Source organism: Ambystoma mexicanum, chromosome 6q (genome assembly GCF_040938575.1).
Source record: "Ambystoma mexicanum isolate Mex_15411 chromosome 6q, UKY_AmexF1_1, whole genome shotgun sequence".
NCBI lineage: Eukaryota > Metazoa > Chordata > Amphibia > Caudata > Ambystomatidae > Ambystoma > Ambystoma mexicanum.
Genome location: NC_090937.1, coordinates 396,777,667 through 396,797,333, shown reverse-complemented (window position 1 = coordinate 396,797,333; position 19,667 = coordinate 396,777,667). Strand labels below are relative to the sequence as shown.

General features: G+C 42.4%; 1 protein-coding gene across 4 annotated transcripts in view; it reads left to right on the top strand.

Moving 5' to 3' along the window:
- Nucleotides 1-19,667, top strand: part of SCOC (short coiled-coil protein) — a 171,827-nt gene that overhangs the window by 69,616 nt on the left and 82,544 nt on the right. For 2 of the 4 annotated variants that reach the window (XM_069630889.1, XM_069630890.1), the window contains exons 2-3: nucleotides 9,820-9,894; nucleotides 19,039-19,122. In XM_069630889.1, the coding sequence (XP_069486990.1) occupies nucleotides 9,876-9,894; nucleotides 19,039-19,122 (103 nt within the window). In that variant the 5' untranslated portion in view covers nucleotides 9,820-9,875. The remainder of the gene's footprint in view (nucleotides 1-9,819; nucleotides 9,895-19,038; nucleotides 19,123-19,667) is intronic. The other 2 variants (XM_069630887.1, XM_069630888.1) reach the window with 1 other exon arrangement.

Here is a 19,667-nt window from a genome sequence, read left to right as displayed (position 1 = left end):
GAAGGTAAGCGAGCAAAACCCTAGTAATTCAAGAATTTGCTCTCAAAAGATAATATAATGGATGTCGACATTACCAATATTGAAGGATGTAGGCTTTAGGCAATCTAGTTATTTTCCTAAAATGTGAATAGGCAGGACAGAAAAGACAAAAATGCAATAAATCTTTATAAGATGCATGGCACAAAGTGCATTTCTTTTTCTTTCCTGGTAATCACTATACCATTTCACAATCTGTGAAATGGTATAGTGATTACCAGGAAAGAAAAAGAATGACAGTCAACGATCTTGGTGGTAAAAAGTCAATTCTGGCTTTAGTGATTAACCAGCGATCATATTTATATTTGTTCCATAATAAACAATCCAGGATTTTGTTAGTTGATAAAATCCCATGTGTCTGATAGCTGTGCTTCAAAATACATCGCATTCCCTCGCATCAGAGCAGTGTGCCAATTAATTTAGTTTCAGGGGATAATTAATAGATGACTGTAAACCGTCTGGAGTTACAAAATAATCAGAACCATTAATTTTTCTCAGCATTATTTTTACATGCATTAACCACGGAATGAATCGATGCCCTTGTTTTTGTATTAGAAATCTAATCATCACCTGTCAGAATTGCTTTATTATTGCACCGGATTCTCCACCAGCGATACACAGGTTCCAATTGGAGCTCATCTTCTACAAACTGCTTCCCTGATTCCGAATGAACTGCATCATTGGGAGCAGAGGTATGAAGACCAGGAAGGTTGTTACAGCAATAATGTTCAATAGTAAACCTTGGAAAAGCCTCCAGTGCCGCACCCTAGGTAATAAAGGACTTGATATTCATTGTATAAATCATATCAAGTCGGTAGGTTTTGCTTTAAACGTTTTACTGAAGGGAGTGATGCCTCCTAGAGACAGTTTCATGTTCAATTGGTATTCATGAATGTGACTGTTCCCTCCTAGATTAGTTGAGAAGTGTATTACCAAATAAATACATTCTGTAACCACAGGAATGTTTTTTCCATTGCTATAAAGGGTGTGCAGCCGAAGCCGCTTCTTGTCTGTCTGGCAAAATAAGATTGCTGATTTAGTCCAATTCACTTGCAAATCCACGAGATTCATGAAGGACCTGTACATGGATCAGACTTTTCTGTCATACTTTGCAGCGCATGCAGGGTCCTTGCTATCGGCACTGTATCATTGGTGTAGGCCAGGGCAGGGAGTATTAGGCCACCTATTTTTGGAACATCTGCACCAATTTCAAACAGCGGAGAAGTGGGCGAAAAGTGGTCTGTCGTAGTCGCGGCAGTCTGTTTACCACTTCTATTCCTGAGAGGAGGCGGAGACTCTGGTCTGGAGAGTCCTACAGAGACTATTTGAACTGATTGTAGCGCGGAGCGCGCGCGGAGAAGTGGTCTGTCGTGGTCTGTCGGGTGACGGAGGATTGAGATTACCCCGCGCACAACTGACGTGAGTGCACAATATGGTTCAGCCATCGACTGACAAGCATCGATAAGTGCCCACGGTAAGTGGTGAGGGTTGAGGGACGTTTGAAAGTGGGTGATTCGAGTCACAACAGCGTCATAGCAGCATCCAGTCCCGCAATAAACCATCTGCTTTCCCTCGCCACAAAAAAAAATGACGTCTAAGTCATTGAGAACTTCACAAGAAACTCAGGAGTGTGAGGAGGACGGGCGCTGTCTCCGAAGCTCTCGATCCAAACCTGAGGGAGGTAAAACCCTCTGCCTACTACAGTATGGAAAGAGCATATTCACATCAAACTCCAAGCCCGCCCCCCAGGTCACCACCAAAATCAGGCGTCCTAACAATCAGTTGAGCAGTACGAACAAATCACTGCTGCTTGGTGAACAACAAAACAGCAATTTCTGCCCTTCCATACATGCATACAGCTCACCCGGAGGCCTCGAATCCCAGGAGGAGCTGGATGCGGGTAGAGTGGACGCGTCGCCGCGGAGTCGGGAGCCTATTGCAAGGCTTCAGCCGCCTCAGCCCGTTGGTCCGAGTTCTACCCCGCTGCTGCCTTCCGGAGGGAGGGCGGAGCGCGGCGGTGCCACTGACACAGTACCGGGCTGCGAGTGGCATGTGGCAAGCCAGTCGTCAAATCCGAGGGAGAGACTCGTTACTGGGGCCGAGCAGGCGGAGAGCAGCGCTCCCGCGAGTTCACACTTGGCGTCAGACGAGGCGGCTCCCAATGCAGCAGCGGCCTCGGCAAGAAAAGAGGCGGAGTCATCCTCCGTGCGGAGCACGGCCGCACAGGTTCATACGCAGCCCGAAGACCCGCCTGAAACAAACAATACGGCAACATCTGACTCAATCACCATCGAGACATCTCGCAAGAAAGACTCTCAGATGCCCAACATCAAAAAGAGAGCCAGAGAGCATAGTGGGCACTTAGTGCAAGCACGAACAAAAAAAGAAATGGTTCTAGCCAGAAAAAAATCAATGGCGTAAAATATCAAATATCAGACAGAAAAAGGAAAAATAAAGACAATAGTACACCCAGACTTGGAACGACAAAAAAACAAACCACAATGCAAATACTGACAGACTTTTTTAAAGCAAAATTGTCAACAAAAAATAGACTACAAAGAACTTTCGGACGCAGAAATGTTGGATGCCGTCAAAGAAAACTTCCCACGCCTCAAAAACATGAAACTCGATGATGGGAGAATTGTGAAGCCATTGCAAATAACAGCGCCACTTAAATCTCACTCGGAGTTACCGAGTAGGGCTTTGGGGGAAAATCAGCCAGAGTCCCACTGGTTCTGTACAGACGTCAACAAATCCAGCGAAGCTTCTCACATGGGCTCGCCGCAACAACAGTCTCGGGCAGCAACGGTGAGAAAAGGGCCTGCGGATACACACCGCAGCAAGGAAAATCGCTTCCAAGGGTGGCCGGATCAATCAGAAGACATCATTGACTTGGACCCAGTCATAGAGAAGATTAGACCAACGTCAGAAAACAAAGACATCAATCCTCCTCAGCCTGGGAGTCCCGTGCAGCAACATGACAAGAATTACAACGAGGAAGCCAGTGCCAATGAAGACACGCATAGCGGCTTGACACATCCACCTCAACCATGTGAAGGAGAGATGACTGTAAACACTACCCCCTTTGTCAACAAAACACTGCACAACAATCTGAATGAGGAAGCTGAAAAAGAACAAGACAAAAGCGTTGAGAAGAGGAGAGCCGTCATAGAATGTGACAGACACAGCGCTGCAAACAAACCACTCAGTCTTAGCAATGGGTGCCAAACGCCAAGGCGCAGATTCAGCGAACATTTGCACATAGCAGGCAAGGTCAATGCCACGCAACCAGGCCCCCCGATGCCTGAAACACCATCAAAGAAAGCTGACCTATTGAGCATCATGTCGACCATCTCAATAGCTTTAAATCCATTCTGCAAATTATATGAAACGCTCAATGAGACCACAAAGGATCAACAGGCAATGATCGCCATGATCTTGACGAAAGTCGCATATCTGGAGGCATTCATTGCAGCTAAAGAAGAGAACAACAGCTATGAAAACAAAAAAGAAAAAAATTGGCGAACCAGTTAATAGAAAAAATAACAGCAAAAACAGAAAAAAAGACATCCAGGCCAACAAACGAAACGACACTGCAGGAACCAAAGAGGCAGGTGCTCAAACAGCACCTATAATCGACTCAACGGAAAACATTGAAACAAAAAGCAGTATAACACAACATGCTGATAAATCAACTGCTGAAAGCGAATCAACTAACACGATAACGGACAACGGAAATACACCTGAGGTGTTCCTAGTTCTAGACAAAAAAAAAGCACCAATCCTAACACCATCAGTGGAACTACAGAAACGGCCTATCTAATCTTTGACAAAGCACAGGCAAGGTGCAAGAAAACGCCGTCAGGCAAGATTCCCCTGCCAAAAGAGAAATCGGCCAAGCCATTAAAGCAAAACATCAAGCAGGCACAAAATTGCCTGGCCAGTACTGCTGATCCTAGTATCGTGCTGCAAACCATTCACAGTCTTTCTACTCACGACAACACGACTCAATCGAAAGCTGAATCACCGAAATCTACAGCGGAACTCCTAAAAGATGATATTCTAATGAACATCAGTGTTTACTCAGATGAAGACGACGAACCACACACAGTGTACGCTCCCATTCCAAAGAATAACAGGACCTTATCAGCATCTGACAGTGAAATGCCATCAACATCTAAAGGAAAAGACATGACGACACACGTGGAACGAGACTTCGAAACTATGGAAGAAAGGCGCAACCGTTTAGCTTAGGTCCTTGGCCAAATAAAACCCAAGAGAGTGGAAGCCTCTTCCCGTGATAAATCTAGTGTAGAGAAAGTATCACGTAGATCTTCACTGAACGACAAAAACAAACCAACTGATCAGAAAAGAACCAAGTCTTTGACTGCAAGACTAGCGAAAGTTTCACAAGCAACACGTTTCGCTTCTGAAACAGAAGGATCGCCGATGAAAACAAACAGGCGACACGAAAACACACGAAAAGACGATTACAATGTTCAAACAATGCCGAGAGACAAAACTGATTTGAACAAGAAAATAGTCAGCTACAGATCAAGAACAGATACCACTACAAGTCGCCATGAAGAATACCTCAAATCAAAATGGACCGTGCAAATGGTGCAACGATCTAGTAACAAAGATGAGCTCACGCTGAACAGAAGAACAGTCATGGCAATACTGCACCAGGTACCAAATCTCAAAGACATAAATTCAGATGATTTACTCATAGTTGAACCATGGCATGAAAGGAGTAAAGCAGCAACTCGCTTGTACACAAGATCTTATACCGTTTACAAGCAGATACATAAAAGCAAATCGGACATCCACAATCTTGGCTTCTACGTAGATACGAGCACAGAAGAAGAAAAACCAAGGAACAAAGTGGATGGAAAACACAAGAAAAACGTCAGTTACATTGCACAGAAACAAACGTACGATAGAGTCAACCAGAACTATCGTAAACAAAGTCAAAACAGACATTACTTATCACAAAGTAAGCCAAATCCTTCAAATCAACCTCGCAGCAAAGAAGATCAAAGAAAGAGCACACAAGTAAGACAACTCAGAAACCTCAAGGAAATCAACTCACGCAAATGACGAATTCTCAGATAGAGATCGCCAGGCACAGGGAAAATCCTACAAAGCAAAAAGAACCTTCTTACAAACCACATACAACAATGACACATCTCAAGTCACGCCCACACAGGCCGATAACAAACAAGGAATTTGGGCCTGGCTACCTAAAGCGCTTACCATGCACCGACATAAATAGCAATCCATCGACAGAGAGCGTAATTCACCAGCAACACTTCAACTTGAAAATCATCATCGCAAAGTGAGACACTGTTCGTGGAACACCAGAGGGCATTCACAGGAGACGTCGACCTAGGGCAATACGACATCATATGTCTCCAGGAGACATGGCTAACAAGTGCACCAACCCTAGAGGGGTTCGAGATAAAAATGGCCCCAGCAGCCAAGGGACATTTAGGGAGACTAATGTCTGGGCTTTTGATCGCATGCCGCACCGGAAGTGGACTCTCTATTGGCCCAACCGTAACCGCAAACCTGTCCCTCCTGGCAGTAAGTGTTACATGGAAACAAGAAAATAACACAGAAGAACCAGAAAGCACCATAATTGTCATCAATGCATACTGGAATCCAGCAGCAATTAATGGTGAAAACTTCATCACCATGTGTGAACAAGTAATAGATAAAGCTATCTCCAAGCTGTCAGTGTCCTCGTTACTGATATGCGGTGATCTAAATGCCGTATGTAATACCAAGAAGAGCTCACGAACAAAAAAACATCTAACAGCCGCAGAACAGCGAGGCAAAACTTGGCTTGGACTGACTCGTTCAAGAGACCTGCATAATCTCAATCTCGCTTTTCCACAACAAAATCGCATACCGACATGGGAACGCGCTGAAACAAGCGAGACAATAGTCTACATAAATGTCTCCAAATCACTGCTAAGTGCTATCACGTCTTTTAATGTGCGTCGAACAGCAGCCAGTGACCATAACCTCTTGGAAACCAGTTGGACAATAAACAGTGCAAAAAATAAGGGCACAAATATGGACATCGAAACTAACACAAGAGGAACCAAACTCAAACTGAGCTCAGTCGCAATTAAAAACCTTACGCAAAGATATAAAGACGCAGCACACCCAGACAAGTCTAACTTAGTCGATTACCAACCGCTGTTAGTAGCATACCAACAAAAGAAAACAAGTTCAAAAATCGTAGCTGGTATCAAAAAAACATACTTACAACAGTGATTTAGTGACAAGAAGACGTGAGCACAGAAGAGCTATGAAAAATGCAATTAGACTCACGCCAATTGAGCATGTGAAGAACGCCCAAAAAGCGTTAAAATCAGAATACAGAGCCTGGATACGAGTGCATCGAGGCAAACTGTATCAGCAAGATGCCGAAGACATAACAAAAGCGCTAACAACAAGCAACGCAAGAGACTTTTGGTCCCTACTAAGATCAACAGAACAGTCAGAGGAGAACCATATAACCAACAACATTTCACAACTCACATGGGAAACACACTTCGCCGAAGTGTTCAAATCAGTCACATCCAAAAACAATGCGCAACACCAAAATCAAGAAGTACAGTGGATAAACCTAGAAGACAAAGATGACATTCGGGAGATCATCGGGAAACTTAAAAATTCACGAGCGCCTGGACCCGATGGAATCACCAACTTTGAATTAAAAGCACATGCTGAAGAATGGGTCATCTTCATCAGCGAAGTCTTTAGACGCTGTGCAGAATCAAGCTTGGTACCAAAATCATGGACTTCAGCAACAATAATTCCTATATACAAAAAGGAGACATAAAGGATCCCGCAAACTTTCGGCCGATAGCCTTACTAGATTGCATCGGTAAGGTCTTCGGGTCACTATTACTAAAAAAAATTCCAAGCCTGGGCAGCCACAGCAAAGTGTAATGACCACCTACAATCCGGCTTCAAAAAAAATGCAGGAACAGCAGGTAACATTCTAATTTTCAGCATACTGAAAAGTAGAGCCCTACAGTCTGGTCAGTCACTATTCGTGGTATTCATCGACTTTACACAAGCGTTCGATCGCATCGAACGACATCGTCTCTGGACAAAACTAAGAGAATGGCAATGCCTGGACAACATACTGGCCCCAATACAAGCCTTGCATCACACCTCGTTGAGAGTGCGTCTGAGTCGCGAGGAAGAGCTATCTGACGAAATTCAAACTTCCCGTGGAGTGAAACAAGGCTGCCCTTTAGCGTCAGCCTTATTCTTAGCCTACATAGGCGATCTCCAGATCCAAACAAGCAGCACACGGGCATTTCCGCCGAAAATGGGAAATTCTTCGATAGAACGCCTCCTATACGCAGACAATCTCACATTATTTGATCAGACCCCGGTAGGCCTACAACGCCAGCTTAACGGCCTACAAGAATATGCAAGGACATTTTTTTTAGAAATTAACAAAGGAAAAACTAAGGCAATGATTCTACAGAACACAAGGAAGAAAATCAGCAATTATAAGTGGTCTCTCAAAGACACTAAAATTGAAATTGTCCAAGACTTCAAGTACCTAGGAGTGCAGCTTGACAGCACCAAGACGGAAATAGCTATGCAAACTGTCATGTTTAACAAGATCAAAAAGCTAGCAGCTCAAGCTAAGGTAATAGACCGCAAATTTGGGAAATTTTCATTAAAGCCTACAATCAATTTTTACAAAATGAAGGTTGTGCCGGCAACAACATATGAAGCAGAAGCCATGCCGACCATTCCACAAAACATCTGGCTCAAGCTCGAAGCCACATTTTGGAAATTAGTGCTCAAGTTACCGACCTCGACTTCGGGGGTCGCGATAAGACACAAGCTGAGCCTGCAGTCTATGCAATGCACAGTGTCCTGCAACACACTTATGCTCTACAGAAAATGCAGAATGAACGATGGCAACGGGGTCTACAGCCTGATCAAGCGTGAGAATAGATTCAGGCAAATCCGAAATGCTATCAACTTGGCAAAAAGAGAACATCTGTCTTCTGGACTCTATTGCATCAGATGAAGACGAACTGATCCACAATCCATGTAGAATATTACAAAAACTTAAGGAAGCAGATTGGGCTAAGACAACGGAACAAGCCTCAGCTCAAAGGCTTGGCGCACACCTTCCTGGTAATACAAGAAAATTAAACGAACTACAAAACTACATAAAGATCTTCCCAAATAAATGGGCTCGGAACCTGATTTTAAGAGCACGTCTGAATCTTTTTCGCACAAATGAAATCCTACACATAAGAGGACTTTCCCCAACCGCAAACTGGCGTTTTTGCCACGACACAGAGCCACCGCCACATGAAACAATTCGGCACTTGTTAACGACCTGTCACGCGACGCGTGCTTTGAGACAGAAGTTTTTCATGCATATAGCAATAAAGGAGCAACTGATGGAAGAACCGACATGGTGGTGTCGACTCATTGGTGGCGAGAAAACCAGCTGGCAAATAATAACAGCCAAAATGCTTGAATACATCGTGACTGTTCTATTACAAGACAAGGACTCCTCCACAGAGTCCGAGTCCAACACAGTAAACAAACCACAGCTGACTTGAACTGATGTCCGAGAGACAATTAAGAGACATAATGAAACAGGAAAATATTGTTAAAATCTAAGTTTGATTAAAACAATAAAAAAAAAATAAAAAGAATTCAAACAATTGCCCATAAAAGTTATTGATATATAGGGAAAATGACATGAAAGCCAAAACACACCCTGATGTTAAAGTATGGGGTGCATCTCCCATTCCTACCACTTTTCACACATGCTTTAATGTTCTGATAAATTTAAATATTTATTGAATCAGCTGGGCAGTTCAATGATTGCAAGCCAAGCCACAATGTTAGTTTGGTTGACAGTATCAAATATGAAACTCCAATCCATGTATTTATTTGGTCTTACTTACAGGAAATTAGCAATTTCAAGGTATAGATTTAATATCGATTCACTTGTCCATTCACTCGTCCATACACCTGCAGGAAAAGCAACTTGTATGCTCAACAAAATATCTTTGTCCTATGCCCATTGTTCTAGTTTTGTCAAATTACTATTCCAAAGATCTTGAATTGTGCGTCCAGGAAAGATGTAGGTCTGTATGCTGCAGGACTCTCCCTTTTTTACATATAGGGGGTGTGGGGGGATCAATGCTTTTTTCCAGATCGAATAGCCATTTATTTGCACTCAACATAGCATTAAAGAAAATGGACAGTAACTGAGACCAAAACATATTAAGGTCCACCTGTATAGCATTAGGATCTGGACTTGAATTCAGTGCCTGTTTCCCTTGAACACATTTTACTTCCTGCAAGGTGAAACAAAGTATGGTCACAGTATTCTTTTTGTAATCCGATTGCTATCTGTATACATAATCAATGAAGTGGACTGTCTGCACAAAGTGTGGTCCTACAGGGTGCTTGAAGGACTACTTTGATAGTAGTACAAACAATAAAGCAAGCAGCTTTTTTGATGGTTTTCGAAACATCAAGGCAAACCATCGTATTCAAAGTTCCAACTTCTGTTGTAGAGTCCTAACATTTGGTTCTAAGACACCACTGCAGACCATCTTTAGGCTCTGTAGCAGGGTTTTCCTGATCAGCACCCTTTTTTTCAAAATTGATAGGCATTTGCTAGCCAGATATGGATTTGTTGATAGTTTATTTTTGTTTGTTGGCATGAACCTTTTTAGTAAATTTTTCATGTATTCATTTCCTTTTCAGGCGAGTATCTTCTGCAAGGTCTCTCTTCAGGGCAAGAACGTTCACCCCCTGCAGTGATGAATGCTGAGATGGATGGTGAGTTTGACTTTGCTTTCATTATGATCTGTATAATTATTTCTCTGTATCCATTGACTGGCCAGCAGATGTTTGTAATGTTGTATTTTTCATTGCTTTTAGGATCTTTACAGATTTTTTTTTTCTTTCCGTTCAACAGTATAATGAGGTTTACCAATTAGCAATGTGGCTCCGGTTTGGTGCCCTTTGCTTGCATATCTTTTTATATTTGGCTTTTGTCAATCGTTTAATATAATTAAGAATTAATTGCACGTCAACCCTTTGTCACAATATGGTGCTGTAATCTCACTACCTATAAACCTGTTGGGTTCAATCTCAAGATGGGGCCCGCCTTCCCTTTTCGTAGTGCTAAATTGCCAAATTGAAGGTGGTGTACGCTATTGTTATGGTCATCAACACTGAATTCCTTATTTTGAAGGAGTTGGGTGTGAACAATTCCTATCCATAGTCTGTTATTTTCAGGGGATTGGAGACGTTGTAAAGAAACTTAGTTTTCGTCCATTTTCAGCGATGCAAAGCATCAGCTAAAAGGTGCACCAAAGTGAATCCAGTACAAGTAAAGAGGACTGTTGGCATATCTGATATAGAAGTAGATCCACCGTGTTTGGCTGCACCACACTGTATGCCTTGGTGTGTATCCATTTTAGGGTTAGGATTTTGAAATACTTGTATTGCATGTCCTTGATACTCTTCTTCAGGTAGTAGTCCTACTGTAAAAACACCTGCTACTATTATATTTATTTATATATACACAGGAGGATCCATGCTCTTTTGATCACAAAAGGACTTGGAATGTATAAGAAATCAGATTTGACTGGAAGAAGTGAGCTTCTTACAAGGGAGCGAGTTTGAGGGACATTCTGATCAGGTTGTGGAAGGGAGTAAATGGAACAGTGCCCGGGGACAATACATAAGTGGACATACATAGATTAAGGACAACCAACATTGGACATTTTTAAGTGCAAGTAGGTGGTATGGCCAGCAGTGCTCAGGATGGGACCATGATGGGTACGTTTCTTGAGAGGAGGCAGAGAAATAGGGCGACAGGCAGGTTAGAGACCAGGGATAAATGTTAGCTAGCATGCAGGTGAGAGGTATGTTAAGAGGGTAACTTGGGGTGAGGATGGAGAAATCCATGTGGATTGTTTCTAAGATGTCGAGGGGAAGAGAATTCCATGCAAGTGGAGCATAAAGAGAGTAAAAGCGGAAGTGAGAGGAAGCACAGGGAAGGCTAGGAGCCACAAGGTTAGCCGAGGAGCCACAAGGGTAGTCGAGGAGGCAGAGCAGAGATTACGAGAAGGCTTGTATAGTTGGATAGATAGAGTGGTGCCTTAGCGTGGAGAGACTTGTGAACCAGAAGAAGACATTTAAATCTGGTACTGCATCGTCAGCCATCCAGTCTGGGGATGGTACGAGGAAGTAGGGGTGAAGTTCCCAGACACTGATATTTGTTAAACCTCATCCATGTTGCTTGCCTTTCATTCGTCTGAGGTGCTCTATGCTCTGATCAAAATCAGAAGTACAGTTTATACTCATTCATATCTCCCCTACTAGTGTTTTCTAATTTCCTTCCAGACACACAAACTACTATCCGCGGCTTGGAGGATGTTTTTTTCCAAGAGAAAAGGAAACTCATCAGCATCTTTATCCTGTGAAGGAGATTAGCAAAGTGCTGCTGCAGATAAAGAACGGGAATGTATAAAATGCCCATATGAGCAAAGGCAAAACGGGAGAGCCTTCAGCCCAACAAGAAGGTGCAGTTAGCCGGAGAAGGAATTGTCATGGAGGCAGCCCTACAGAGATGGAGTGAATCGGCCACTTTTACTCCCTAAAAATGCACAAATACTCCCAAAAAAATAAAGATCAGGAGTAAAAATACTCCCAACAAAAAATAGGAAAAAGACCTGTAGAATCTTCCACCCCTGCCTTCACCTTCAAAGCTCCACGGATATGTTTGGACCTGTAGCGCACATAGTACCACAGGAACTACTATTTAACTGCCTGGTTGGAAGAAGTAAATGTGCATCTTTTAATGTGCATGAATAACTAGGTGCAAAGAAATACATATACAAAAACATTTGTTTTTCAGTTAAAACCTAGTTTTACTTGCTTATAAAATACTTTCATTGGGAATTTTGACTTTTGTTTTTATTCCATAAAAATCATTTTACTCCCAACTTTGAAAAATAGGGAGTAAAATACCGCCACTTCCAAATCTTATCTGGAGCACTGCTTGCAGGAGCACATAGCTGAGAGGCCAGTCTAAGGAAGGATTTGGTATACAGCAATATAAAAATACACATTATGGACAGATAGGAAGAAATAAAATGTCTGACAAGCCTTGGCATGGTTCAGACAAAGTGAAGGATTTCCACTGCAGCAGCTTCTAGTTGCTTGCCCTCAAGTCAGTTATAAAAAAGAGCATACTCTCTAGTGCTGCTCTGCTTAAAATTTAAATACGTCTTTTTGCCATTTCTCTGTCAAAACATAAACCTGCCAGCGTCTGAAGAAGTCCATTGACAATGAGAGAATTATGTAATCAAAAACATTGTTTGTGCTAGGTTCATTTCTATAACCGGCCTTAAAACGCACACTCGCCACTAGCCATTGGCGAGTAATAACTTTCACTTGTCGAGTAAGGAATGTGCTGAGTGCATGTGGAAAGTTTAGGAGGCGAGTGGCTTTTAATGCCGATCTAGTAGTTTGTAACTTGAAATGTTGACAGTCTATCGAAATGTATTAATTTAGAATTAATTGCATGGTGCCTTCTAAATGAATGGTATATTTTAGGTTACATACTTGGTAAAATGTTCTTTTTACGGGTGGCATAGAGAGGGCTAGAGAGCATGGGTGCTGCTGTTTTTGTAACCTATATGGGGCTACAGTCCGGGTACTGAGCTGTCCATGGAGGTCATGCAAAGTACCTGTGTGCCAATCATGTGAAGCCTATGACGGTGCACAGAGTCCCTGAGTGTAGAGTGTGCGGTACTGGAACAGTAAGTAGACCACAGACTGTGGCCCACCAGCCATTGCCATTTCCGGACATGCAACACCGACACTGCAGCAGTTCCTTGTGTATAGGCGCATTATAAATGCCATATCATATTGGCGGGAGGGTGGTTATTTTAACTCGCCCAATAGCACCATTGGCTTTGCCTCTAATCTTGGCACAATTTTGTGATTTGAAGTGAACCCCTACAGGATAACTGTGCAGTTCTTCCACTGACTGGCTGTGCGACTTCGAGCAAGCCCACCTCCCGCCTCCATCCAGATCCCCTCCCTCAGCCCCCCACCTACCGCAGCCCCTGCATCTAATCAGGGGGTTGCAGATCAATCCCCTCTGCTTCATGGGCTTCAGTCGTTAGTGGGTTTGACAATGGGCATTGTATCCTTGTATGCCGGGATTCGTTAATGCTCGCAAAACATTGCAACATGCCGCCACGAAAACACATTTACACTATGGGGCCTTTTTTTCTTTTGTTGGCTGAGGAGTGTGATAATCTAGGCTAACAGCAGGGCACTTCCTGCTGACGATGCATCACTTCAAAGCTTGCAGCCTTAAAATTAATACTGTTATTTCCATGTATAACACTGAATGTTATGCAAACTTCTGTATTTCTAGTTATATCGTACTTGCCCTTGATTATATAACCATGTGTTGCACATTGATCTATTTAGCTGACAGCAACTTTCGTTTTTTCAGTTTGGTGCGAAGTCATTTGATATGAAATTAAAAAGGTTGGCTTGAGGATCCAGCTCTCCAAATCGCTACCTTTTACCCTGTTGCGTTTTTTTTTTCTCACTGCATCTATTATACCGATTCTTACTATGTTCAGCGTTTTTGACAAAAGCGCTACATCAACTTTGTAAATAAATTAATAAATAACGTACTTTGCAGAAGAGGCAATTTCTTTAACCAGTTAATATGAGACCATATGCACAGGCATTTTCCAGACTTTTGGATGATACTTTAATTGCACAAGTTCTCTATACCAAGCATCCGTTTTTTTCGTAGTCCATCAAGAAGTGTGAAAGGGGTCAAATTCATTAATAACAGTATCTGTGTAATCGTACAAAGGTTCATGAACCGGATTCATTTGCGAAGTGGCAGCTGAGACACGTGTATGGGTTTGCTGTTGGTACTCTCGTTCAGAGAGGAATTGCCATAGCATTTCGGTGCTGGACTGCCCATGTGGGAGGGACAAAGACTGATGGGCAAATGGATATTTCCCATCTGTGAAAGGTACAGTGAGCAAAAAGCGTGTGCTGCAAACTCTCATCTCATGCCATGTTCTTTCTGGAGAGGAGCGCCTGCAACCTTTTTTGAAATGGCAGCTGAGAGCTTATATAGCAAGGAACCTATGTTCCCAATTTAAACAATGGACTACATAGGGAGCTGGCCAATCGGTAGGAACCGGATATAATTACATCGAAAAGGTTCCCAAGTGAATGGGTGGAAAAGGTTGCATGGCTGAGATTAAATTGCTTTAAATCCTTTTCAAAAGCAATAACAACATTCTTTGAAGGCACGAAGAGCAAGTTCTTTTTACTGCAGCATTGAACTTTACTTCGATGCACTTGCTTTGCAGAAAGTAACCGTGCATCGATGAGGGAGGGGAGTGTGGGAGGGCTGGAGAGGTGCCCTCTACTATCAAGCCTGTCTGCAATATTGCGTAATGTCTTGCGTAATGTCTAAATGGAGCCGCTGGCAGACTTAATGACAGCACAGGCATCACCGTCCACCAGTATTTGGATGACACCAGCGCTACCTGAGAGTGTCCTCTGTCTGATGCCCTCACACTACAAGACTGTCTTGGTTGCATTGACAACAGGATGTCTTCCACTCTTCTTTAAAACGAGATCCAAAAAAAATAATTTCTTTTTCAGGCTTTTTTTGAATACACAAACTTGGCACTGGCTATCGTTGGTCCTCTTTAGGTATTTGCTTTCATTTGTTAAATACTTGGGATTCACTCTATATTCTTCCCTTCATTTTAAAGAGCATGTTGCTAATAAATACATTGTGCTACTATTCTGCCATTTCTTCGTGCAGTTAAACGTTTGACGAGGCTAAATCGCAGAAACTGCCCTTGTCGGTCTTCAGTTTTTTGCTTTGAGCTCCTTTTTAAAATCGGTTCTCTGAAATTGTCACAGAGGCTTGTTTTAACAATATTTTGACTGTTTCCACCCTTCTTTACATCTTTCTATCCATTTTTTCTTTTTGCCCCTTTATATCTTTTTTCTTCATGATTTTGTTCTTGCTCCTTTTTTCCATCATCTCTCCTTTACTTTTTTCCATTTCTTGTCTTCTCGTTTCATGTTCTTTAATTTCCTCTTGCTCTCTCTCACTCCTTTTTCCCCCCTCCTTCTGGTTCTTTCTCCCCCTGGTTCTTTCTCTATGGTTTGCTCTTGTTCCCTTTCTCTGGTTTGCTCTGGCTCTCGTTCTCTCTGGTTTGCTTTCTCGCTTGGGTAGCCCTGGTTTGCTTTCTCGCTCGGGTAGCCCTGCCCTGGTTTGCTTTCTCGCTCGGGTAGCCCTGCCCGGCTCTGCTTTCTCGCTCGGGTAGCCCTGCCCGGCTCTGCTTTCTCGCTCGGGTAGCCCTGCCTGGCTCTGCTTTCTCGCTCGGGTAGCCCTGCCCTGCTTTGCTTTCTCGCTCGGGTAGCCCTGCCCTGCTTTGCTTTCTCGCTCGGGTAGCCCTGCTTTGCCTACTCGCTCGCAATTTCTCTCTGGCTTGCTCTGGTTTGCTTCTTTCCATTGTTCTCAACATCATCCTATCCCTCTTTCTTTGATTGTTTTCATCATTTTACTTTCTTTTATCAACTCATAAAGGTGGTGTCGGGTGTTATCGGTGCCATTTTCTTGCAGGTGGTGCATTAAAATATCTGACAAATCAAACTGATGTCTTTTGGTCTTGCTACGTTGACAATAGATTGGCCTCCTTGTCGCTAAATCTAATGATCAGAGCAGTAACCTATCAGCACTTTCTTTGATGGGGAGAAAAGACTTTGCACTTTTCCAACCTGGAAGAACACAACCGCTGGAAGTTTTGTTTCCTGCTCAACAGTTAATACTGTAACAAAATGCTTTCGTATTAGTTATAATACCCCCACTATTAGTAATGTTTCCCTCTTTCTTTCTCCAGTTTAAATATCAAAGGATAGATGGTTTGTGACCTGGGTTGTGCAAATTGTCACCATTACATCCTGTGAGCCTGATTGTGATTTGTTTTCTCAAAGTCTGAGTCTTCAATGATGATGGGTGAGGGCCTTTACATTTAAATGCTATAGTATTTAATAGAAGCAACACACAGGTGAATTTCGAGATTTTCATTTCTAAAATTCCCAGTTTCATTTCCCATCCTGCTCTCCTTAGGCAGTTGATAGCGTTATTTCCTAATTCAGCAGAGGACCTACCTTCTCACACAAAAGTAGAAGAAACATGCCTATACACCGTGGCTGAATGGAAAGGATTTTCTACAGTGTGTGCCATTGTTCGGCTTTCTTCAGATGTTGCAGCCTTTATCTTATTTTTGGTTGGAAGAGTGCAAATTCTTTACTTTTGGTCATAGAAAGGGCGGTGCATGATGCACAGGAAATAAGGTAGGGTTTCCTATTGGTGGAAAAACATTGGCAACAAATTGAGTTTGATTTATCCAGGGTTTTTCTTTTTTTTTCTTTTATCTTGTAATGCATCCTCTGCTATATAATTGCATTGATGACAATAACAGAAAGAACGTTGAACATGCTGTAGCCAGTTTTGTTCATCAGTTGAAAGAAAAAGAAGAAAGGGAGGACTAGAAGAAGAAAAGAAGTGGGTGGAATTGAAGAAACATTAAAGGAGGGGGGAGGGAAACAGCAGTTCCAGGAAACTGTTTGCTAGAAAGATGATAACATAGATCAGAAAGGAAAGAACAAAAGAACAAGCAATGATGGATGAAGCAAGTGTGGGGGTAGAAGGAACCCTGCAAAAATAAAGTATGATTGGGGCTCATGATGCAAAAAAAGAATTGGACTAAAGAGCAAAATGTAAAGAATAAAGGAACGAAAAGATGGAATGAAGAAGGAAATTAGGAACGATAATGAAAGAAGAAAAGTAAACATTAAAAGATTAAGTGAAGGAAAAAGAATGAATGCAAGAGGAAACCATGAAAGGAAGAATTAAAGTAAAGTAAAATAGGCGGATTGAAATCCAGAAGGATTATATGGAAGGAAATGGAATGTAAAATAATGAGACTGAAAGGAGAAGGATAAAAAGAACATTCTTAAGAAAACCACCAAGTGGGGGAAAAATGTAGGAAGGAGAACTGGTTGAAAGAGGGGAAAAATCATTGCAAAACCGCATTGTACACACCTATGTGCAAATTAGTCAATTTAAGAATTGCATCATTCAGATATGAATGTTTCCTATTGTAGTGTCCACTATTTGATATATTGTTACAGTAGCCATTGACTCAGCAAATGTCCTGCAGGAATCTATCTATTATTGTTACTTTTTAACTGGAGACCAAGACACCAGGCGAGGCAGAGTTGATGGCAGCCCCCTGATAACAACTGGAGTGTTCAATTTTGTGGACATCCAACATTATTTACAGGTATTGGTGGTCGCCAGGTACAAATGCTGCTTTAATGCTCTAAAACAAAAATGACTGACTGTTCCCTTTTAACTAGCCAGATGACTGACAGGGCTAACTGCCATAGACATTACAAAATATATGGGGGCAAAGGGTAAGGTTGACAGGGAATGCCCTTATTGAAGCAATTTATAACACAAAAGGTATGGACAATTACCAACTGTATTCCAATTTAAGTGAAAAACCAGTGTCTAGTCTATTTTCCAAAGTAAGGTAAACAACCTGTTCATCGGAATAAAACCACCGTGGTTGAGGGCACAATTAGTTGCTACTGATGGAGGGAACTACTGTGGGTTTTAACGCCCACAGGGGCAAGTCTGTGTGGGAAGACAGAAAAGGATAGAATGAGATTCTAAATATCCCTTCCTAGTCAGCTATTCTGTCCCTGTATTCTTCCCATGGGGAAGGATGGATCTTTTCTGTGACTCCTCAGGTGATGGTAGAGTTGGTCATCTGGAGGAATCCATTTGGACAAATTGGTAGAGGTTATCCCCTCTGCCCCTGATGATGGCCATAGAGGATGTTGAGGACATTGTCGACGCCTCAATGGTAGCCATTTCTGTGCTGCATTTGGGTCTGAAGCCAGGTCTGTAGGACTTGAAGTTGTTGGTTTTAATGTTTTGGGAGTTGTGTGGCTACTTCTTTCTAAAGGGTATGACCTTCAAAGGGAAGATGGCTGATGGGGTGGTAGTTGCTAAGGTCGTCCCAGTCCTGTGTTGGTTTCTTGAGAAGCGGGAGGATTACTCTAGTCTTGAGGGTCGAGCGGACTGTGCCTTGTGTGAAGGAGCTGTTGATACCCAGGTAAGGGCTGAGTGTTTCAGTTGAAAAGGTTTTGAGTACAGAGGCATGGAGGATGTTGTATGCAATGTGATCTGGAGGTATGCTTGGTTGGTAGTTTGGTCTTCAGTGGTTAGTGTCTTGAAAGTTGTCTAGGTAGTGATGGCTTTGCAAGATTAGATGTGTGGTGTGCTGTCAATTGAGGTGTTTATGACTGTGCTGGTGGATCATGCTGATCTTGTTGATGAACTAGTTGATGGTGTTGGACTTTGCAATGGAGTGTCATACGGGCGAGTCTGGAAGAGGGATGATACAATGCTTGATGGCTTTAAAGTGGGCTGTGCTTGTGTTGCTTCACGAAGGGTGAAGCCGATTGGAAAGCCCCCCCCCCCCCTTAAATATTCCTTTTTTAAATTTTTCTGTTTCCAAAATTCAAAGCGCATCTTTTCTACTAGATTCCTGTTTTTAAAAACTAAGTGTGAGACATGTTTCCTCTTTGAGACTTAGCAGCTCTTCGTGTCCTTCCAGCCTCCCTACACCAAAAATGTGACTGGCTCAAAATTAGAAATAGTCATGTCCTACTCTTAACATGGACAAAAGTCCTGCCGAAAGTGCCCTTTGCCCATTTCAAATTAATGAAACGTTTGGTGGACAATGGTTCTCTTTTTAAATTTGTGTGTGTTTCACTTAGTTTTATTTGCTCAGTAATATACTGCAATAATTGTCCAATTCTTTGCAGCAGTAGAAGCAGAGCACCAGATCGAACTGGAAGAAAAAACAAGGCTCATCAATCAAGTACTCGAACTTCAGCACACACTGGAAGGTCAGATATTATTTTTCCTTCCACCATGTTCTAAAAGTTGGTGTTCGTTCATACCTAGCCAAATGCTTTCGGGTTTACTAAACCTTGCAATAAACCTTTGGGTGCAAAGTAAAGGTTTTGTGATTTTATGTTAGTATGCCAAATTCTTCTGAGAGTACTCAGAGATGTTTATCAGAAGGATCCTCATCAGACAGGTGCCTAAATAGCCTCTGTTCTAGTAAACAAAAACAACCAAAAAAAAATTCATGTTTAAATGTTGCTTTTATTTTAATCTGAATCTCTACATATGAAAGTGGCTGTTCATATTAAATATACAGTAAATATGTGTATCCACCCATGTGTGCTGTGCAGGATATTCATTGGATGCAACCCGACCACACCGCTTAGGTTGTCCTCCAAAAGGATAGTTTAATCGGCAACTGAGGAAAATAAAGGCCAGCATGTTAATATCTTCTGTTCATGTAGCAACATCTGGGTAAAGGACCCCTTTACCTTTTGGCTACTGGATGTCTAGTGTGAAGCCTGGGTTTGAGGTTTGTGATATT